We start from the raw sequence: 23,403 nt of genomic DNA on the forward strand, positions 1-23,403 counted from the left end.
TGTGTTGCTGAAAAATATGTTGTTGTTATGTTATAATTTATGTGTGTGAAGAAACAATTACCGGTATGCAGGTTTGAAACAACATGGGTGAATAAATGACAGAATTTTCATTGCTGAATTTACATCCTTTCGATCACTAATCATAAACAACACACAACTACACACCGGAAATAAACACGAATTATTTTACTTGAACGATGATTGAAACAAATCAGTGAATCAGCTTTTGAACCGGTTCACCAAAGTGAATTATGCGAACGAACCGATTCGCTAGAATGATTCGGACTTCTCAGAGTATCAGATGATCTCCCACCCCTGTGTGTTAGGAGACTGTCGCGGTGCATGCTGGTACTATATGACTCACACTGCTTTGCATCTGTAGCTTTCAGCATTACTGTGTCACTAAGATAATGCGCAGGTAGAGAGGCGTCCGTGTTTGCTTTTCTGTTTTCCAGTCATGAAAATGTGTGCTTACTGTAGATGTTCATCCTAAATGGCTTTTAGCAAGATTTTTAGAGTGATAAAATTGTGTAAGATCTAGCAACCTTTGATTGATGGCAATCACAAGCATTACAGTGATTTTGAATATTTCAGATTGATGTAACTTTTAAGTAAATTTAATAAATATGTGTTTATTTCCTGTCAAAGTAGTTAAACAACAAATAAATCTATCCATCCATCCATAGCATATCTTTCCAGAATTTTCTCCCCGGACTTTAAAGGGATAACGTTAGTTTACCCAAAAATTATATAATTTACTACTCAAAATATCTTATTTTGTGTTCAGCAGAAGAAAGAAATTCATACAGGTTTGGAACAACTTGAGAGTGAGTAAATGAAAGAATTTTCTTTTTTGGGTGAACTATCCCTTTAAAACAGGTATGTGTATTTTTTTTACAGTCTTTGGTCCCATGACACTGGGATCATCATGACATCACAACATACGTAAATTGTTATCACTGGAGGTAACATCAGACCTTTAAAACAGTGAGGCTCGCCTCGGACGCATTGTTTCCATCTGGATGTCTGTATGCAAAGCATTTCTCTTCGCAACCTGTCCAGGTGTAGATGTCGTGACTGTGTTTATAAAAACAACAAAAAAAGGGAAAACAGTTGCGCAGTTCTAATTTTATCCTGAATGGATTGTCTTACCTACAGGAGGCGCTCCGTGGCTCAAACAGTGACTTGATGGATTGATTTTTAGCCACATCTGGGTAAAATGTGATTCATAATAGTCATAAATTATTTCATAATTCAAAATATTGATAAGCTTAATATATTGAGTTTCTCGTAATTTGGAGTTCGTATCTCATTAATACAGAAAAATATTCTCATATTAAAGACCTACCGCAAAATCTTTTATATAACACCATAAACATACAACATATTACATTACGTGTTAGCAAACTCTTTACATGTAATAATAAGCTCGGTGTACAGTACAAGTGCTTCTCGAAGCGACGCTATCAGTGCGTCACGTGACACGATTCTGACCAATACTGTGGCGTCGCCGGCCGGAAATGATGTCTGGTTTTCACACTTCCATTATGTTCCTGTAGCGTTAGCGAGGGCTCTAGTTTAGCTTACACACACATTCACACACACCTCGTGTAGCTGGTGGCACAGCACTGTAGCTGGGAGTGCAGCTGTGAGCTCCACAATCCTCCCCGACACGTAATCTGGCCACAAAGTACTGGAGTGTTTCGTTGTTTTTGCGAGGTAAGTTAATGATTGAATTCCTGGCTAGCCAAGCTTGAGTTAGCCAGCACATCTGTTCTATTCACTACGTTGTTTTGTTTGTTTGTTTAGGCATTTACTTGATTTTTGATAAATGTGTGGCAGTGTTTGAGTAAAACTGCTTATGTGTTTTGCCATCTTTTTAGGTATCCTGTAAGTATGGCTATGAGACAGACTCCTCTCACCTGTTCTGGCCATACCAGACCTGTTGTGGATCTGGCGTTCAGTGGAATAACTCCTTATGGATATTTCCTTATTAGTGCTTGTAAAGGTATATTCTTGAATCTTGTAATCAACCCTTGACGGTAATCCGGATCTCTTTCCAGGGCAGTGAGCATAAAGAGTCACCATTTAGTTGAAATGTCTGTCAGATAGGTCTGAAAGTTTGTTTTGTCAATTAAAAATTACAGATGGCAAACCTATGTTGCGCCAGGGAGACACAGGGGACTGGATTGGGACGTTCTTGGGTCACAAAGGTGCTGTCTGGGGTGCCACCTTAAATAAAGAAGCTACAAAAGCAGCTACGGCCGCTGCAGATTTCACAGCGTAAGTACAAACAGTAACAAAATGTGATATGGGTGAAATAATATTGGGTAAATATTATTTTATATTTTGTATTTATTTATTTGAATCTGACAGAAAGGTATGGGATGCTATCACTGGAGATGAGGTCCTCACCCTGGCGCACAAGCACATTGTGAAATCTGTGAACTTTACACAGGTAAGACTTATGATGGTCAGAGCCAGATGTTCACAACAGCTCCAAATCAGCATATTAGAATAATTTCTGAAGGATCATTTGACACTGAAGACTGCAGTAATGATTGCTGAAAATTCAGCTTTACCATCACTGGAATAATTTACATTTTAAAGTATATTCAAATAGCAAAGTTATTTTAAATTGTAATAATATATTACAATAGAAACCCATTATTTGAAATAGTCAAATTCTATTTTTGATCAAATAAATGCAGCCTTAGTGAGCATTAGAGACTTAAAAAATATTAAGTGAAATACATTATTTAAATATATTTGACTTATTTTACTTCTTGCATTCACCGTTTTAAATCTACTAGAATAAATATAGTGGTCCCTCTGAAAATGTACTCTTTTGAGCCATTTCAAATACAAAAATTCTGAAATATAAAGCTTAACATTGAGATGTTTTCTGAGCTCCATAACCCAGACTATGCATGCAACTACAAGATCACAATATTGATTATGTCTCAGTGATGTCACCTCATTTTATGTCTCCAAACCCTCTGTGTTACTTGTGCTGAGGCGTTTTGCTTGAATCAACAGGACAGTAACTTTCTCCTGACTGGAGGAAATGATAAAGTCCTGCGCATCTATGACCTCAGCAAACCTGAAGCAGGTATGTAGAGTGACTTATTTAAATTATTTGTTTTGATATCAAATCAATTTCCAAAATTCAATTCCTGTCATAAATTCTACTAGATGAAATAGCGCATAAGGCTATATGGCATTTGTAATGCAGATCCCCAGGAGATTGCAGGCCACACCTCTGCCATAAAGAAAGCTCTGTGGTGTAACAATGACCAACAGATTCTCTCGGCTGCTGATGACAAAACTATCAGGTGAGTGTCCTGTCCATAATGGTAATGGACAAAGTATTTGAACTGTACATTGCATATATAGAACCCAAACATTTTGCGAGTAAATGCAAACCTTCTTAGGGGGAAAGCTATATATATATATATAATTCTGAGTTTGTGTTGTCTTTCATATGTAGACTTTGGGACAAGAACACACAGGAGGCAGTGCATACTCTATCGTTTGATGCCTCTGTCACCAGCATGGAGTACATTCCTGATGGGGAGATTCTCGTCATCACGTATGGGAGAACCATCGCCTTCTACAACGCCCACAGGTAGACGGCTACAGGTTGTCCTATTATGCAAATATTACCTTGAGGACTGAGTTGGACAAAAAACACGTCCTTAAAATGTATGGAGAACTGATAATGTCAATCTGTTGTTTTCTTTTACTTTCAGTTTGGATCTGATTAAGACCGTGGACGCCCCTGCTTCTATTCACTCTGCCTCACTGCATCCTGAAAAAGACTTCTTTGTAGCTGGAGGAGATGACTTCAAGCTTTATAAATATGACTACACCACCAAAGAGGAAATGGGTAGGAACGTAGGCGCTAATTAAGTTTAAATTAATGTAATAAACTCCATTAGGAAAAAACATAAAGCTTAGTATAGATTGGCTCATGAATATATATGTATTTGTTCTTGCTTGACAGTAAAATGCATTTGTCTCTTTTTCAGAGTCATATAAGGGTCACTTCGGGCCCATACACACTGTGCGGTTTAGCCCTGATGGAGAGCTGTATGCCAGTGGCTCAGAGGACGGCACTCTGCGTCTGTGGCAGACGGCTGTAGGGAAAACATACGGCCTGTGGAAATGTGTCCTGCCTGGTGAGTTCACATAGATATTGACTAGATTTACCTAAATGTTTCAATACACAGTCAAGAAAGTTAGCATGAAAGGCTGTACTATCTATCAAAATAAAACCGAAAATACAACAATGAAATTGCAAAGCCTGCGATTTTAATTGAACATGTGCTACATGTTTTAGAGTAAAGCAGAGCACTGTGGTGTTTTACATGCGAGCAGCTCATGATCCAGTGTCTCTGAACCTAGCCTAGTTCACACTACATGATTTTAAGCCCGATTTGCAAATCGTTGAGCTCGCCGACTGGTCAGGGTGTTATCGCGTGCAAATCGCGGGGGATTAGTGGGCGATGAACGCTTGCCAATCTGTTAGTATGAAAGAGCCAACAACGCATCAAAGACGCTCGCAGACGCGTCGCCGAGCCCAGAAAAATATCTAGCATGCTAGATATCCAGAGCTGTCGCACGACTCAAGCTCACGTGATGTCATGAGCTACAGCCAATCAGAGCAAGGCATGTTCGCGTGTTGTGTTCTTCTTTGTCTTCTTCGCTGGGTATTGGCGCGCGTGCTGTTTCGCGTCATTTCCGGTTCGTTTTATCGCGTGATTTTTCGTGACAAAACGTGGTTTGTAGACAAGATAGAATTGTTGGGTGACAGTTGTTGTCAACTCGTGTAGTGCGTTACCTCCTGTTGCGGATCAATCACGTTGTGTCGTGTGGTGTGAACAGCTCAACAACTTGAACACTCCTGATTTCACAGAGAGCAAGTCATGTAGTGTGAACCGCACAGTTCAGCCCGACGTTTTAAAATCATGTAGTGTGAACTAGGCTTGAGCAGCTCGGTTGAGAACTTGAGATTCTCTTACAAACCGGCTGTTGTCAGCTATAGTGTTGTCAAAAATATCGATATTTCGATAAATATCGATACTTAAATATCTGAACGGTACCAATACTAATTTCCCGAAGTATCGATACTAGCCGAGCAGTCACTTTCACTTCTCTCAAAAGGCGCGTTGACAAACACCACACGTGACGCACTCGTCTCATTCGCTCTGGTTAAATAGCAAAAGTGAAGTGAATGGAAAGATGGCGAGGGCGGCGCCCCCGCGACCGCCTTTGGTTGATTGATAAAGAACACCGCGAGCGGGCATGTCGGAGAATAGCGCGGACACGCGTAAAAAACACACCGCGAGCGGGCATGTCGGAGTCGGAGAATAGCGCGGACACGAGCTACACACCGCGAGCGGGCATGTCGGAGAATAGCGCGGACACGCGAGCGGGCTGCGGGCACCCAACAGATTGTTTGACTATCAACAATCCCTCACATCACTCATTTTTTAAAATTATTGTATAGGTGAAAACAGACTTAAGGAACAGGCTCCAGGGGTAGGCTACTATTTAGCAGCATATGCTCAGCATTAGGGGTGTTTGTTGTTTGGACAGACCTGCCCCCACTGCTAAAACAAATCCTCAAGGAAACACTGTAACTCTTCTCATTTGAACTTTTCTGAAACATTAACCAAGATGGCCTAGTATTGTTGTTGATAAGAGTCTGTGTTGTCTCGTTTTAATTCTTAAAGTTAACATAATCTGACTGAGGAATCTTAGACAAGTAAATATTGTAACTGTGGTCAAATGTAAATTAACTGGTGCCTATTTAACTTTATTCAGAAATTATTATTTAATTCTGCAATTTTCCTTCATTAGCGATTATCATCAATTTGATTACACAGATATTAATTAAACTAAACAGCTAGACAATGGCATCTCTGAATTCAATAATGACATGCCTTTAACTGAAAATTGAATGTTTAATCTTATTATTATACATTACTGACTCTCTATCCTCCAATTTGATACTGTTAAGTGCTTTTTTGTTACAGTATATTTTAATCTTTGATAACAGTAGGTAATAAAAATACATCATGTTAGCTCTGGTCCAATTAAAAAAATATAAACAAATAGAACTCAGGACATTTTTGTTCATGTAAAATATACCTCATTGTCATGTTCTAGACTAGTTATATTTAGCTTTAAATAAATAAATAAAAAACCTTAATATTGTGGCAGTTTTATCTCCGTGGTATCGAAAATGGTATCGAATATCGATATTTTTCAAGGTATCGTATCGAAGTTAGAAATTCTAGTATCGTGACAACACTAGTCAGCTAAATATATTTTTTTAGGCAGGGATTCAAAACTCAGTTCCTGGAGGGCCACACCCCCTGGAGAGTTTAGTTTCAACCCTGATTAAACGCACCTGATCCAGCTAATTAAGTCCTTAAGGCTTGTTTGAAAACTACAGGTATGTGTGTTGAAGCAGGGTTGGAACTGTGCTCTGCAGGGCTGGGGCCCTCCGGGAACTGAGTTTTGCACCTTTGTTTTAAGTGCCCTCTGTGGTTTTCTGGCCAAAAAAAAAAAATCTTGATGCTTTAACATTGAATTAGGAAAGCCTTAAATGTTAGTATTGCAATTTTACAGTTGTTTTGGGCCAAATTGTGCAGCCCAACTAACAAGCAGAGCAAACTTGGAGCTTTTTAATTGAATTTCTTTTTTCTTTTTTTTTTAAATCGTAATTAGATTTGCACCAAAATGTGCTGCCCTATTAGCATGTATGTATATATAAATGCATGATTCAAAAAGATGCACTTTATTTCTAAAATCTTAAAGTATTCATTTATTGTCACTTTAATTCACTTCTATTAATATCTTTCAGAATAAAAGCTTGCAATATAGGAAAATGTAACAATGCAATATAAGCACTAAATCCAGCAACTATGGGCAGATTGTGAAACGCTTATGACAGATGTCACTGGCTTCACTTTAGCGATTGCCTCTCATTTGCAAGAAGAAATGCTCTCTCAGCTCCACAGTCATTCCTACAATACCTGGCATGATCCTACCTTAATGAGAATGAATCGAAAATGCCTCGTGCTCATTGTGGTTCGACTGTTTTTATTCCCTGGCGAAAACAAGCTCCCATAGGAGTAGGCTTCATTTGTGGCCTTGTGTCAGATTCGTTATCCTACACTAAAAGCTGTCTGTCCCTTTCAGAGGAGCTGTCGTCAGAGAACTCTGAAGTGCTGTACTGCCCTCCAGCTGAGATCAAGGCCTGAGTTGGGAAAGAGAGGGAGACAACAAGGCAAAGGAGGAGAGGTCAGGGGACGGGATGGGTCAAGGAAACCACACCCCAGCAGAGTGCTGTGCCACCACCCTTCTTCACTTGAGATGGACCGCACTGCCGAGCATGACTTGAGCGTGGAGATGAAACAACTCGCACATTCACATTGTGGAAATGAGCATCAGGAGACGGCGGTAGAGCTGAGCGTGCTAGTGCAAATGCTAACCCTCCAGCTGCCTGCTCTTTCTTTGATACCCATGATACACCAGTCAGCTCCTTCATAAGTGGTCGGTTTCTGCAGCACTGTGATCACTTTGGTTAAGATTTTGTTTTTTGTTTCGGTGTTACAACGGTGTGATTTCAATACATTTTGTTTGTTATTGCAAGAGCTCAATGTTCAGTTTGATGACATCTCTCAGCGGAAGTGCTCCTGAGGAACGTGTTCTTCAAATGTTTATCAATAGTAGTGTGAACTTGTAAATGTTTTCCATGAGAGCCTGGAGAATATGTAAACTTGAAAAGCTTAAAAGTGACTTAAGTTGTTTAATAAATTTGTCTTTGGTTGCAACATAAGTTGCATCATTTGGCCAATAAAATGTTGACATACCTTATATCATCTTTGTGTGTGTGTTTAAATCAGATCATATAGCAGTCTTCATTTCAAAGCATTACATTTAACTTTGCTCACTTCTGTCGCCCATCAGCTTCTAGTTTAATTTCTAGCCCAGTCTTGTTCTTTCTCTTTGTGTGCAATATTTATTTTACATGCTAATTCAATTTTTAGTAAGTTAGTAGGTGAATCTCCTATAAACAAGTGGTTCAACTCGTCTATTTATCACCAGTGATTTTAAATGATCTATCTACCAATCAGAGCGCTTCTTTCTGCGGAACGCATCCAATAGGGGTCTCTCTCCTAAGATGGTCACTGATCCCATAAAAGAAATCAGTCTCAGCCAGCGATAGTGTCCTGCTCAAGCCAACAGACATGTCGGAATTTCTGGAAGACCCGTCTGTGCTCACTAAAGATAAGCTTAAAAGTGCGCTGTTGGCCCATAACGTGGCTTTGCCGAATGGCGACCAGAGGAAGGATGTGTACGTGCAGCTGTACTTGAAGAATCTGACCGCGCAAAACAAAAAGAGCAGCGGCTCTCCAGATGTCTTCTCCAGCGACGAGGATCTGCCTCCAGCCCCCGTGATCTCCAACAGGAGCCGCTCTGGCAGGGTGGGTTCGGAGAAGCTTGCTTTGTTTTGGCTGTTGACTTGCTTTGCATGTAAAATGCATCAAATTGAGCTGATGCAGTTCGCGGTATTGATTTTTATTAATGCTATCAAGTCGTGCATTTTCTAAAAGTGTGTTTGTTGGATTAAAGTTCTGAGGTTAGAATTATCAGAGTAAATAAATGTCATAACTGTGATGTTTGCACATGCAAATGAAAACAAACCGGCATGGCGAACTTTTACTAATGGTGTCCGGTTCGTGAGAGAATCGTTATATTTTGAGTTGGATCATTTCTGTGAATCAATTGAGTGAGTTAGATCACAAAACCGGTCTGAACGATGTGGTTACGAAAGGACTGTAACTTATCAGTTTTATCATACTCACTAAATATAGTTGTTTTAAATGAATAGCATTTTATTAAAACATGCAATACTTTCAGCCGAGGGTTGAGAATGTTTTAAAATCCAAATTATGATCTGAAGCATTAGCATATAGCTGTGAGAAACCTAACTGGTGGTCATGGAATGACAATAAACGCCCTTAAAATATAATTAAAAAAATAAAAACGCGTAACGTTAGCAAGACGTGTTTATCACTTTATTGGAAAGAATAGAACGTGTAATTTGGAACGTCGTGCATCATGGAATTACGCAGTGCTATAAACGAAGCATTTTTAAAACCGGATTTTGAAACTAGCTGTTCGAAAGAACCGATTCCGGACTTCCTATCACTACCGGCGGGCGACAGTTTCCCGCTTAAATGTATCAGTCAGATTCAATGGATTAGTTTCACGTGTTTAAAATCCATTGCGCTATCCGTTAAAAAAAAAAACATCAAAAAAGACGAATTACAGAAATTATAACGTCCTGGAAATCTTGCACTGCTATATGTTATCTCAGTTACACATCTGTTTTAGGCGTGTCCATCAGAAAACTTAAGATCCCAGCTTGAATGAACACTTCAGTAAAGATTCATAATGTAGAAAATAGCATCCCAAAGTAATTTTAATAGAAAATGGACACGTATCTTAGACTTCTTTTTATCTGTGTCTAGGTCTAAACCTGATAATGTTGCTGGTTGTTATTGGCATTCTTGAAAAATGTTACGGTGATGAAACACCTGGTGGTTCATAGAGAAGTGGGAGTGTTTCTCCCCCCACTTCTGTTACTTAGTAATTTTTAATACCCACAGCTATTTAATAAACCCATAATATGAACCGTGTGCACTAGAATTGTTTAATGCTTACCAGTTATTTCATACCTATTATCAGGTATGCGTCTATTGTTGCCATTATTAAGAGTAGACACTTTCCATAGTGAATGTGAATACTATAAGTGTCAAGTTAGTTCTGGTTATTCAGCCAACTCGATTACCTCAACCCTCCACCCAGACAACTTCACAGACTCCTTTTATGTTATAGCAGAGATGTTTGATGTTAAAGGCAGCTCTCTGTATTCCAGTGCCAGTGAATGAGGTAGTGCAGCCGGTCATTGTGAAATATTCTACAGGCGTTTCCCTGTCTTTAACAGAGTCCATATTTATCAGGTATGATGAACTACCATTGCAAGTTGGTAAACAAATTGCTTAAATCAGGGGTTATCAGAGATACTGCAGACTCCCCAACTTTGTTCAAGGGACCCTTTTTTTATTTACTTTAATCCTATATATATTATTGATTTTTAAACAAGTTTACATTAAACCCTCTAGCACTCCTTTGCCACCCCCCTGGGGGTCTTTGAAACCCCATATTGAAAATGCCAGATTGAGCAGGAAGGTACAGGTCTGAAAGTTGTATATCTGGAGAGCACCACAAGGGCTGTTTTCATAGTAGGTTTGGTCCCTTTATTGAGGAAATACTTTCTTGTGAAGTGGAATTTTTGCTTCGGCTGCCAGATGTGTGAGTGCTTTGCATTCTTCTTTGAAGTTGCTGTCTCTCAGATAGTAATTTTCAGAAACGCATGACACACACACAAATTGTGGACCATAGATGTTTGATTTTATGTTTAGTTTTTTTTACCAGAGTTGGTAATGTTTTTTTGTGTTCAAATAAATAAAACTGGTTTACAAGCTGTGCTGCGAAAGCCACAATTGGACAAATTGTGGGTAACCAGCAACATCATGCCTCATTATTACAAATTTCCAGAGAGATGACATTAGCATTATAGGTCTCTCATACCCCTTTTCCACCAGAATGGTTTGTGTTCTGGAGCCTGTTTTCGGCCAGGCGAACTGAAGTCTGTTGCGAACCGGCCGCATGTTTCCACAGGCTTGAGGAACGAACGGTGACGTAACACTACTGTGTGTTGTTCACCTGACTATAACCAGTCTAAAAAAAAACATTGCACATCCCCGTGTTTTTACAGGCAGTGCGGCCTTTTTGGAAATAAATTGAAACTGAAACCGTTTATTTTCTCTCTCTCTCTCTTGCACTCTCTCGCATGCTGGGTCTCTAGATATAAAGAGCAGATATAGTGCAATGTTATTAGATTGCTCAGCGAGACCCGCCCAGCATTTCTTCGCTCCCCGGTTCTGTTTGAGCAAGTTTTTAGGGCCGGAGTTGAGGCCATCTTTCCTGCCCGGAAACACCTTTTCTGCAGTTGAAAAGTTTCGAGAACTGCCCAATCTGGAATCGCTTCTGTAGAAAGACACTTGACTTCCCAGATTGAATAACCAGCTTTGAAACGGCCCATAAAACTTCTCAAACCATGAACCATAAAATGTCAGAAAAGAAAACGCTTTTGGATTAAAAGAATTAAAAATGAAATGATTAAATCAAATGTTTTTGTTACACAATATTAATTAAAAAAAAAAAAAAAATCTCTGTAATATCAAACCCATGTTGTTCACAGGCACATGCTGAGTCTGACGTTCTCGAAAAACTATACGTTTTGAGGGTGTTGTCTGTGGACTGAGGAAGGTTTTTCTTTTTCTTTTCTTTTTTCCTGCATCCTGCTGGAATGCTGTGATTTCTGAAAGTTTGAGTCGGCAGTGTTCCAGATCAGCCCTGGTGAAGGCCCCTCACTGAAGCTCATACGCCCTCATGATCTCCTCCTGCCCCTCGTAATACATTCTCTCCTTCTCCACTTCACTGTTTTCACCATTTCTCCTCGGTCACATGCTTGCGTTTGTGGAGCAGGGCTCGACTCCAGGAAATGTGGCTGGATTTGCATTGTTCTTGCTTTGTCCCACTCAGTCTGAGAGTTTGCGCGTATGCCTCCAGTCGAATGGCACTATCACTGTGGCACTTTGCATAAGCATTATTGAATTATTTTATAATCATTAACCTTATTGGTTTATCCAAATTAACGTTTACTCCTGCAGTCACGTGCTAGGCACATGTTTCTTCACACAGCTTGTTTGCCTCTGAGCTGTTTCAGGTGTAGTAATAGTGTATAATGTGTTATTATGGGCTTTGGGGATGTAAAGAATGTCCTCACCTTTTCTGTTAAACTAGTTGAAGTGTCAGAGCAGTAGGGCTGTGACGGTGGTTTTTTTTTTCTTTGGTTCATCTCTGTGTCTGATTTGAAGCATGCAGAATGCTAGACCTGTTGCCAAAATAACACATCGGGTTTAGTTTTTTGCCACCACACCGTTCATTCAAATCTGTTAAAAGAATTAGCAGCCCTCTCTCTTGTCTTTGAATGTTTTCATATTTCTCCTGATATTCCAAAAGCAACTGACAATGATAGTAAAAGTTTGAAAGAGCAATCTTATCTTCTGCAAGAAATTTATGTTGCATTGCCCCAGGAAAGTGAAACTGAATTATTATTGGCGTGAGTGAAATGCGCTATACAAATAAGCTTGAGTATCTTAGCTTGCCTAATGAATACAAACTGTGTTAAAATCTCGAATATGAGGAAAGATGAAAGACTGAAAAAAAAGAGACAAGATATTTCTGAAACATGGTGTGCCCAGTAAAATATGCCAATAAACTTTATTCACATACTGTATAAACCTTCATCAACTCGTACATCAGTTATGGTAAACGGAAGCTCAAGCATGTTCGCTTGACGTGCGAGAACCAATTAGGTTCATTCTCGTGTTAACTTACGCTGCACGTTTGAGCTTCAGCAAGAACCAATGAGGTTTGTTCTCGTGCGTCAAGCAGGTTCGGTTGAGCTTCTGTTTATGTTCCCTGATCAAAGTTTATATGTAGATAAAAGCCTAAATTAAATCTGTTCATTATGAAGCAATCGTGTCTCTTCAGAAAATTTGAACTAAACATATGGATTAGTTTTATGATCTCTTTATTATGAACTTTTTGAAGTGTCAAAGTGGTAGTTGCGTAGCTGTAAATGGAGGGACAGAAATCACTCAAATTTCATTAAAAAGATTTTCATTTGTGTTCTGAAGATGAACGAAAGTTTTTTTTGTTTGGAACAGCATGAGGGTGAGTAAATGATGACAGAATTTATTTTTGACTGAAATATCCCTTTAAACCAAATTTTTGGCCTCATTTCTTTTGCAAAAAAAAATGTTTTGTACTTAACTAATTTCCCAATACCCACGTAAACTGCAACCTTTATTATTATTATTTGTTTTGCATGTCACGCTATAATCAAGAGCTGTCAGGTGTATTTAAACATCTGTTCTTCAAGTTCAGATACTTTACAGTATGATGTCTTAACATATTTTATTACAGCTCTGCAATGTGCATTCATGAAAAATGTGACCACTAAATTGAAAATGATAAACCGCATGATGTATAACGTGACTTTTTTTTCTCCACAGAAAGCCACCAGGAAAACGGACAAAGTTCGTCCAGAGGATGTTGATGTCACTGAATTGAGCAATGAGGGTTTGAAAGACCTGTTGCTGAAGTATGGCCTGAATGCTGGACCCATTGTTGGTAAGCCGCTTTTGAGATTTAAACTCAGATTAAATATTTAGAGATATTGTATGTTTCCTTAGATCATACGTTTACCTTAAAAAGTATTTGGACACTTTATTATATTGGATAACGAAATATCAAACCAAGTGCTAGCTATTTGTTAAAGACATAAAACACAACATACACAAATTAATAAAAACAATCCATATATGGTTCAAAATGAATATTAATTAATTAAATCAATTAATTCTGGTTGGCAATATTTTTTGAAGAAAGCTAATGTGTGAACTACACCTGTTATCGCCTGTGTGAACCTGAGGAGAACTGACTTCATATTCCCTAAAACGGCAAAAACACCTTGGGAACAAAAAGTGACTGTAATAAATGGGGCATTTATGTGATAGGATATGTTGTTTTATGTGTGTATTTGTACATTTTAAAATGTTTTTATTTTAGATTTCTTTAAACAATGACTAGCCCAAATTTAAGGAGGGATTTAAAGGAACACTCCGACTTTTTGGGACTTTAGCCTATTCACCTTATCCCCCAGAGTTAGATAAGTCCATACATACCTTTTTCATCTCCGTGCGTGCTATAAGTCTGTTTGACGCACCCACCGCTAGCCTAGCTTAGCACAAAGATTGGATGTAAATGGTTGCAGCTAGCATACTAATCCAAATAAGTGACAAAATAACGCAAACATTTTCCTATTTACATGTTGTGATTTGTATAGTCACAGAGTGTACAAAAAACAAAGTCACATGAGACACAGACATATTTTAACCGTATAAATACTGGGAACTATATTCTCTGAAGGCGAAGCACTGCTACTTGGGCGGAGTGATAACCGCAGCACCTGAGACGCGCTCTCTGCTCCTCACCACGGCTCGTCTCAGGTGCTGCGGTTATCACTCCGCCCAAGTAGCAGTGCTTCGCCTTCAGAGAATATAGTTCCCAGTATTTATACGGTTAAAATATGTCTGTGTCTCATGTGACTTTGTTTTTTGTACACTCTGTGACTATACAAATCACAACATGTAAATAGGAAAATGTTTGCGTTATTTTGTCACTTATTTGGATTAGTATGCTAGCTGCAACCATTTACATCCAGTCTTTGTGCTAAGCTAGGCTAGCGGTGGGTGCGTCAAACAGACTTATAGCACGCACGGAGATGAAAAAGGTATGTATGGACTTATCTAACTCTGGGGGATAAGGTGAATAGGCTAAAGTCCCAAAAAGTCGGAGTGTTCCTTTAATAATAAGCAAATACATAATGAAATAAATGTTGCGATAGAGTACAATGAAATGTAAACATACCATGCATAAGGCATGAAATACCTTTTTTCATGTTACATGGAGGATGTGAAATACCCCCTGAAATAGATTTTATAATCAAAAGCTCATGAAATGCAGTATGCGCAAAAATCTTGTCTTGTCTTTCAGCAACTAAACAAAGTCTTTAGTCTCTGGAATAATCGGAATTGTCTCGTGGTGTTGTGCAAGGCTATCAGTAAATCAGCAGTTTCACCAGGCATCCAGCTTTGCATGTTTTTGCAATTCTGGCTTGAATAGTGTCCTTAAATGGATGTTGGAAAGCTCTTCAGATAAAGCAGCAGCCTTTCTCACTGCTTGTTGCGAATAAGACTTTAAGTACTTTTTTCCATTTGAATCTGCCTCTAAATGAAACGATATATTTCAGCCATGATGTGTTGTCTTATTACTGCTTTGACATCAACACCAAACAATGTCTTCACATCAGCGTCCACTCGTAAGGTGTACGAGAAGAGGCTTCAGAAGCTGCTGGATCAGGGTCCTCCTGAAGCTGTGGCTCCTCCCTCAGAAACATCACAGACAGACGGCGGCCAGAATGGCAACACAGACTCAGACCAGTACAGCGACAAGGAGGAAGGTAACAGACAAGCAGATCCCTTTATTTAACCATGTTCTTATAGAAATGAATACGTCAAAATGCTCTCTTTTCTGTTCGTTAGAAACCGTAGCTCCAGCCCCTGTGTCTCTGCCTGAACCGGAAGTGGAGGTCGAACCCATCCCAGTTGTGGAGAGACCAGTCAGGAGCCGAGGGAAAACGTCAGTGACCAGCAGGACACGCAGTATTCAGCTTAACAGGGTGAGGGCAAAACCTGTGCATTATGTTTGCTCATGCTTTGATTTCTGAAGGATCATGTGGCACTGAAGACTGGAGTAATGGTTGCTGAAAAGCTTTGCCATTACAAGAATACATTTCATTTTTAAATGTATAAAAATAGGGTTTCTGTGGGTCTCAAAAAGGCCTTATAAAGCCTTAATTTGCCCATACGTGAAATAAGGCCCTTAAAGGGGTGGTTCAGGATTTTGGACATCGGGCCTCATTTCCAAGTTAGCCTTAGTGTTATTTATCAGTGGAGACAGTTTTCAAAAATTTTCATCCAGTCGTTCCAGTTGCATAGTTCGCCGGTGCTAGGCTAGCGCGAGTCAACGGTAACGGCTAGCCTGCCATTAAAAACAGTTTTACACACTCCACAGTACACCAAAAGCAAATAAATTATAATGCCAGACTATCGATGTAAATGTCTGTTAAGAGAAAAATGTTAAAAATCAAACTACTCTTGCATCTCAATGATCGCAATACATTTACAGGAACTAGTTTCTCAGCAGCGGTGGAATTTTACTTTGCTCCGGTTAGTAGTACTGCGCCGAAAAGTAAACACAGAACCGAAGCGCACTACAGTCGGAACTGCCTGCACTACCTCTCTCTCTCACTACCTCTCTCGGTTGCCTAGGTAACTACATATCACTCCGCCGCTGCTGTAGACTGTGCTAATAAATACAGGGAACAAAGTATAACGATTGCAATGCAATGAAAGGGTAGTTTGATTTCTAACATTATTCTCTCAACAGACATTTACATCAATAGTCTGGCGTTATAATTTATTTGCTTTTGGTGTACTGTGGAGTGGGTAAAACTGTTTTTAATGGCAGGCTAGCAGTTACCGTTGACTCGCGCTAGCCTAGCACCGGCGAACTATGCAACTGGAACGACTGGATGAAAATTTTTGAAAACTGTCTCCACTGATAAATAACACTAAGGCTAACTTGGAAATGAGGCCCGGTGTCCAAAATTCTGAACCACCCCTTTAAAAAGGTCTTCAATTAGAGTGCAAAGTCTTAAATTCATAAAGTCGCTACGTCAGAACGTAGGCTCACTATTGGCCAGCACCACACTCCTGAACCAGCGTCGGCCAATAGTGAGCCTACGTTCTGACGTAGCGCTGCGCTGTTACACTACGTGAACTCACTCTGAGGCCTACATAGAAGAAAACGAATAGTTGAATAATGTCGTTATTTTTGTTGTTGTTTTTTTCCACAAAGTATTCTCGTCGCTTGATAAACTTAAGGTTGAGTCACTGTAGTCACTTGGACTATTTTAACGATGTTTTTATTTACTTTCTGGGCCGGCAAGTTTCAGTTACAATAGGAGCCTATGGAGGAGTGATCCAGCTCTCAGATTTAATCAAAAATATCTTAATTTGTGTTCCGAATATGAACGAAAGTCTTACAGGGTTGGAACATCATGAGGGTGAGTAATTACTGACAGAATTGTCATTTTTGGGTGAACTAACCCTTTAATATCCATCCATGGTGGTTTTTTTTTTTTTATTGACAAAGTACCACTTCAGATGCAAGCACTGTTAATTTAAGGCTGATAACCTCAAAATGGTCTAATATCAGCTGATCAAACAGCCCTGCCAAAAATATCTCATCTTTCACAAGTTAAGCAAAAGACTGAAGATTTGATGGTTCACATGATTTCAATTACAGTTAGCACCCCCACTGTCTTGTATCCCTTGCTTTTTTCTTTTTCTTTTTTTTTTACTTTAGCTTGGACTTGGTCCAGACTTTAATCCTCTTTTATTTTTGTATTCCCTCCTTTCCTTCAGACACACTTGGTTTCTCATTCCTGTGATTTTACTCAGTCTTACATCTCTGTGAAAACTTGAAGATCTTTGTTTAGGTCACTTGTAAACGACTAGCCAGGAGGATTCTGTCTTCAAAGACTTCTTACTACTTTGCTCACATAAAAGCTGTTTAGGCAGTACAAGCAGCGCATGCTGTCTCGCATTAGTGTAAAGAATCAGTTCTTTAGTCTCTAATATAAACAGATTTTCCCCATGTGATGTTCCCACCTGCATATTTTCCCACCATTATCTGTTAAGAGTTCAGCAGCACCACCTGCTGTAGAAGAAATCTGACCTACTTCAGGTGGTCACATGACCACTCCACATTTAAATGTTGTCATACCTCCTGTGGAGATCGGATAAGCCATTTGCTTCTCTATGGAAAGTTCTAGAGTTTCTAAGTTTGCTGTGTGACGTATAGGAGGATGAGGAGGATAAGCAGGAGGAAGATTGGCCGGTTTTGAATGTTAAGAGAAAGCTGAAGAGACCTTCTCACAGGCTGGATCAGATGGTTCCCGCCAGCGACGACACCGTAACTCAATCTGTGGTTTTGTTATTAATGTACATCACCTGGTTTCTGGGTGTGGTAACTTTTGGGATCTGCACAAGGCGTGTTTTGGTTTGCACATGGGTGAACAGTGTTTGGTTGAGCCTTATTTTTGTTTCACAAACTAACCGAGGCCGTAAAATACTTTGACTCAATTGTATTTGTAAGCAAGGTTTGTGTGAATGTCTGGTGTTTTCAGGAAAACTCTGAGCTCTCATCTGCAGAGTACTTCCCTGTTTCGCAAGACAGGAGAAGAACAGGACATGTGGTAGGTGGCCATGACACTAGTGTAGCGCTAATGGTCAAAGTCAGGGATGGGGAAACTTTGGTCCTGGAGGGCCACTGTCCTGCAGAGTATAGTTTTAACCCTAATCAAACACACCTGAACAGGCTAGTCAATAAGCGTGTTTGACTTGAAGCAGCAATGCGATCGGTGTATGACAACAAAGGACCGCGAGACCAGGCGTCTCTTTATACTTTCGTATCGCTCTCGCTGTACTTTGATGCCATACACCGATCGGTCTGCGCAGTCGAACACACCTAATGTCTTCAGGATTACCAGAAAGCTACAGACAGGTGTTTTATATCGGGTTTGGAGCTAAACACTCCAGGGCAGTGTCCCATCCTTGGTCTAAATTATTAGCCTGACCTCAAAAACCCGCTTCTATTCTCCTATTAAAGGCAGAAAGAAAAGACCCCAGACCACTGCTTACAGACAGGACATCACAGCTCTCGTCTAAGACTGAATCTCTGAAGCGACGCAGCGCACCAGTCCGCTTGTTTCGGCCTGATTTGAACGAGGCTCCCACCACTGATAAGGTGTCTTTCTCCTTAAAACCCTCTTTGGAGACTTCAGTTTGATATGAAAAACATAACTATTGAAGTTCTCTGTGAAATTATTAATGTTTCTAAATGGTTGCATTATTAGGGTCATCCTTTTCATGCAGTATCTTTTGAACTTTAGCATTCAAAAAATGCATGTTTTGCATTAAGGAAGTATTTCTATTAATCTATTTTCTGAAACATGCTCTGGTCAACCTCGGGCACTTACATTTGATTAATTAGAACCTAATTATTTACCCCATGTTGAAAACCGGATACAATCCATCAGGAAGCTAATATTAGCCATTCCTCAGTAAAGGACTGAGGTGTCAATATAAGGTCATGTTAATTTGTATTATAAATCTCAATATTTAGATATTTAAGCCATTTTCAAAGAAAACTTGTCAAAATAAAACCTCACAGAATCTCCCTAAAATTGATGTCACTTCCTGGATGATCATGGCTTTTGTTAATTGAAGGGACATCATGCAATAAAAGCAGAATAGAAAGTGTAAGTGGTTATATATTTATGGGCTTTCCCCCATATTTCTCATTTAAAACCGCATTCCCCAAAAACAAAATAAGGATATTTTTAAATTGCCAGTTTTTTTATGTTAAAATTGCAGCAACGATATGCATGGCCAAAGAAAATCACAAATCATTTCAAATTCACCATCATGTTCACTTAATTTTGAAATTGTAATAAAAGAGAAAGAAAAATATATATAATTATCTGCCTTTTTCGTATCATTTTTCTTTTTTTTTTTAATGTAAAAATAATTGTATCCAGTATATTAAGCAATACGTGAATAGGAAATAGAAATGCACCGCATAGTAAGAATGAACCATTGGAAGTATATTTTGATCCTTTTTTCTTTTCTTTTTCATCTGTTTGTTTGGAAATCGCATGTCTCATAGGATTTGAAGGAGGTGTCTGTTCCTCTGGTGCGGATGAAAGCGCATCCTTTGGTAGGTCCTGAAGAAACCTCACACATAAACATGAGGATGCAGGTCGTATTCTAATGTCATAGTGTTTCTTATGGTGTCATATATTAAAGGCAGTGCCAAAAGAACCCAAACCCTCAAAGCGGTCCTCCATGTCTGCGACTGACTGGTCAGAATCACCTAAACATCACAACTCTTCTTACCAGTCCACCATATCCAGTTTACATGGCGTTAGTCCAGTTTACAAGGTGCCAACTGTCTCTTTCATAAATCTTCCATGTCTCTCAGCATCGCTCAAATGTCTTTTGTGGTTTCTCTGTAGTTTGATGAGAATACCGCTGACATCACTTCCCCTCCGATTAGACAGTCCAATCGAGAGCCACTTGTTTCCCTTCTTAACACTGCTTGTGTTGAGGTGATGAGACACACACTTCTTGTAAATCAAGGCATATTTATGCAACATAAAGTGTCTTAATTAAAATTTCCGTAATCTCAGGTTGATGACCAGGGTATGCAGGACATCCTGAGCTGTAGACCTGCGAGCCGAGCTCCTGTGGTACATCTCAGCTACGCAAGGATAGTTTATATATGTATTAAACATTCATTTTAGTGGCTCATGAGTTTGTTTCTTCTCTGAAGGCTCAGGAAGTCAAATCTGTCTCTGTATCGAAGTACTCAAGGCCTCATTTGAGTCAGAACAAACCCTTGACAGACATGAGGTGCCATCTTTCACTTGACTGCGATGGCCAAAGAGAGGTTTTCCCATCACACTCGCTTTCTTTTAGGGACTCCCGTGTGGCTCCAGAGGACTCTCTTCGAGTCTCGTTTGACCTTTCCCAGGTTTGCTGATGATTGTTGTTCATTTGTGGACATTTGTTAATGACACGGTACACTCTAAAAAATAAAGATTCTTTATTGACATTGATGGTTCCATGGAACCTTTCCATTTGACAAAAGGTTCTTTATAGTGGAAAAGAGTTCTTTAGATGTTCTTCACGCTAAGAAAAAAGGGTTCTTTTAAAAACTGTTGACCGAGAGATTCTTTATAGAACTCAAAATGGTTCTTTTTGGCATTGCTACAAAATGCCCCTTTTGGAACCTTTATTTTTTTAAGAGTGTATTAGGTTTTAGTTACAATGTTACATAATTTTCTAGTTATCAGGGTCATCACTAAAGCTTAAAGCCATCATTTACATTGTTGGTTTATCAGGGGAGCTGTGGCTCACCAGAGACCCAGCCCAAGACGAGACAGTCCAAAATCACGCCTTTCCTCTCCCAACTCACTTCTGTCCGAGGACTTGATAGCAGCCAGACGGAGACACCAAAGAAGGAGACGGTAATTTCATGAGCTCTATGGTGTGTCTCCACAGGTGTATAATGGTGATGAGGAAACTTGTGGGACGTGTTTACTGCACACTTGTTTACCTCGGGTCATACCTGGTTGTGGTGTTATATAATGTTTTTCTTTCTTTTGTTTTTAAAATGAAAGCTGAAAACATGGATCTTCAGAAATTGCAGCACGTGCAAGGGATTGCCAGCCTCAGTGTTCACATCATTGTGGCTCTTGTCTTTGTGCGCAGGTGGAAAAGGTGTCAGCCATTGATCAGACCCCGAGGACGGTAGAGAGAGATCTGCTAAAAGAGATCTTTCCCAATGAAAACCTCAGCACTCCCACTGGAATCAGGTATGGAGGGGAAGTGTTTCAAGCATTCGCACTGAACAAACACCAGGGGCCGGATTCACGAAACATTCTTAAGAATTAAATTGACATTAAATTAACTGGCCATTTCTTCTTGCTTTCTAACTTGATACAAAAAATGTTTATCTTTTTTTTTTCTTCCCAAAAACTTTTCTTAAAGGGATATTCAACCAAAAATGAAAATTGTCATTTACTCGCTCACATACAAAATTTGATAACATTCAAGCATTTCTTGCCCCTTAGACATGAATAATTTAATAAGCTCAATTATTAAATTCATAAACATTTATTTCATGACATTTAACCTAAACCAAACTTGCCTAGTCAAAAAAAAAAAAAATTTAAGATGTTTAGTAAAATAATAAATCTAAACAAAATGCATGTTATCGACCCATAAAACTGTACATTTTTGGAAGTGTTAAATTGTCTACACACAAAAAACAGATAAGTCTCACAGAGTGAAAGATTCTGCACTGCAAAAAAATATATAAATCTAAAAAAAAGTATGGGGGGAGTCAGTGTTTTTGCATTTTGTCTTGTATTTTAGCATTATTGCCTTTGTTTTTACTTTTTAGTAAATATGTAAAACTTTTTTAAAACAAGATATACTTCTTAAAATATTCCCTTTTTTTAGAGAATCTATATCGAATTAAGTATATTTTTCAATTGTGTTTCTAGTGCCACCTGTCGCCGACCAATCAGGGGAGCAGCTGGCCGGCCCCTGAATGAGACATGGCTGGACGAATCCCGTCTCCGTCTCACAGAGTTCAGAGAAACCAGCTCCTCTTCCTACACAGAGACCCGATCAGTTCCACGCGTGTCCGCCATCCCTCTAGCGGCTTCCAGACCTGCGGCGCCCCCTGCTGTGAAGACCAGAGCACGACGCAGCCTGCCTGTGTGGGTACAGCTTGTGCTGCTGAGCGCGCTCGCTGGATTCCTGTTCTTTGTCTACCAGGCCATGGAGACTAATGAGGTTGGACTCTTCAAGCAGAGCGGGGCCGTTGATAGCACTAGCAAATGAACGTCATGCGCTTCACCCAAGTCTTTGCCCTCTTTATCATACTCAGCCAGTACCTCCCTTTGATTCTGCAGTCGTGGACTTTTACCTGAGATCTTTATATATTCATACAAAGACAGATTTTCTCTGCTATCATGCCCTCTTTGAGATGAACTGGTTTAGAGGAATGAATCCTGGTTTTAATTTTAAAAGTCACGTTTTTTTGCCTTTGTGTGTTTTTCTTTTTGTTTTGTTTTTATTAATGATGGTGCTGTCCATAAGTCGGAGTGCTGAAGGAGTTGGCTAAATACACTTGTTTTGTTTGTAAACTACATTTAGCATTTACTTGTGACAATATTTTTGCATTTATTTTCACATCTAGCTCTTTAAAGGTGCCGTATCCATCTTAACGTTGATGTAGTATTTATGTACATGTTGTCGGAATACAAATATTTTCAATAAACTGTTTTGCAATGTATTCTGGAAGATAAGGTAATTTCACTTTTTTTATTATAATTTTAATCATTTAATTTTTGTTATTTCAGGATCTTTGAATTCCATGTGGTTTTATAAAGCGTAACATTTCAGGCAATTAACTTGAACAGCGTAATAACAGCAACTGAAAGAATTTGCATCTAAAAAGCTTATTTGTTTGCTGAAATTTGGAATATATACATTTAAAAAAAAAAAGTAATTTAAATTGACAATTTATAAAGTATGTCTTTGAAAACAAATTTGTGTTAATAAACGTAAGAACCTGATACTTTATATATTACATTGGTAGAATTGGACAATGTGTAAACTGCCCATCATTAAGCCGTTTACTCTGCTTTAAAAACTGATTTAATATTCTGAATCTGTATTTATTTTACATTATAAGGTGCTGCGGATTTGTGGGATAAAGCTGGGAGGGTTCAGATACTTTTTATGTAAATGACAGAATGTGGTTTAATAAAGCGTTTTACCTCGTATCTACATTTCAGTTTGATTGTTTATTTTATTTTTTTAAATGTATCTATGTTGGACCTAAATTATGACGTTCCCTCTACTAATTGTTGTCTTTAGGGTTTTCTGCGGTGCATTGCTGTTCCTCACAGAGGCACTGGAA

General features: G+C 39.1%; 2 protein-coding genes across 3 annotated transcripts; both read left to right on the forward strand.

Annotated features, from left to right (window-relative positions):
- Nucleotides 1-1,862: 1,862 nt before the first annotated feature.
- On the forward strand, nt 1,863-7,890 carry strap (serine/threonine kinase receptor associated protein). Its single transcript, XM_056235769.1, has 9 exons — nt 1,863-2,008; nt 2,148-2,283; nt 2,377-2,458; nt 3,040-3,112; nt 3,236-3,335; nt 3,491-3,628; nt 3,753-3,889; nt 4,032-4,181; nt 7,213-7,890. Exons 1-9 carry the CDS (start codon nt 1,897-1,899, stop codon nt 7,272-7,274), a joined length of 990 nt encoding a protein of 329 aa, XP_056091744.1. The 5' UTR covers nt 1,863-1,896; the 3' UTR covers nt 7,275-7,890.
- Nucleotides 7,891-8,193: 303 nt separating this feature from the next.
- Nucleotides 8,194-22,773, forward strand: tmpoa (thymopoietin a). 2 transcript variants are annotated; one of them, XM_056235764.1, is made up of 15 exons: nt 8,194-8,501; nt 13,230-13,347; nt 15,089-15,238; nt 15,321-15,457; nt 17,716-17,817; nt 18,032-18,100; nt 18,514-18,651; nt 19,573-19,623; nt 19,713-19,847; nt 19,922-20,014; nt 20,096-20,155; nt 20,239-20,439; nt 20,810-20,935; nt 21,180-21,283; nt 21,977-22,773. In XM_056235764.1, the coding sequence occupies exons 1-15, from the start codon at nt 8,265-8,267 to the stop codon at nt 22,317-22,319; spliced, it is 2,064 nt and encodes a 687-aa protein (XP_056091739.1). In that variant the 5' UTR covers nt 8,194-8,264; the 3' UTR covers nt 22,320-22,773. The 2 variants fall into 2 exon arrangements, with proteins under 2 accessions (XP_056091739.1, XP_056091738.1); XM_056235763.1 differs by lacking the exons at nt 17,716-17,817; nt 18,032-18,100; nt 18,514-18,651; ... (4 more) ...; nt 20,239-20,439; nt 20,810-20,935 and having other exon boundaries at nt 8,201-8,501.
- The last annotated feature ends 630 nt before the right edge of the window (nt 22,774-23,403 follow it).

This window comes from Rhinichthys klamathensis, unplaced genomic scaffold (genome assembly GCF_029890125.1).
Source record: "Rhinichthys klamathensis goyatoka isolate OS25496 unplaced genomic scaffold, OSU_Roscu_1.1 h1tg000430l_1, whole genome shotgun sequence".
Classification (NCBI taxonomy): Eukaryota; Metazoa; Chordata; class Actinopteri; order Cypriniformes; family Leuciscidae; genus Rhinichthys; species Rhinichthys klamathensis.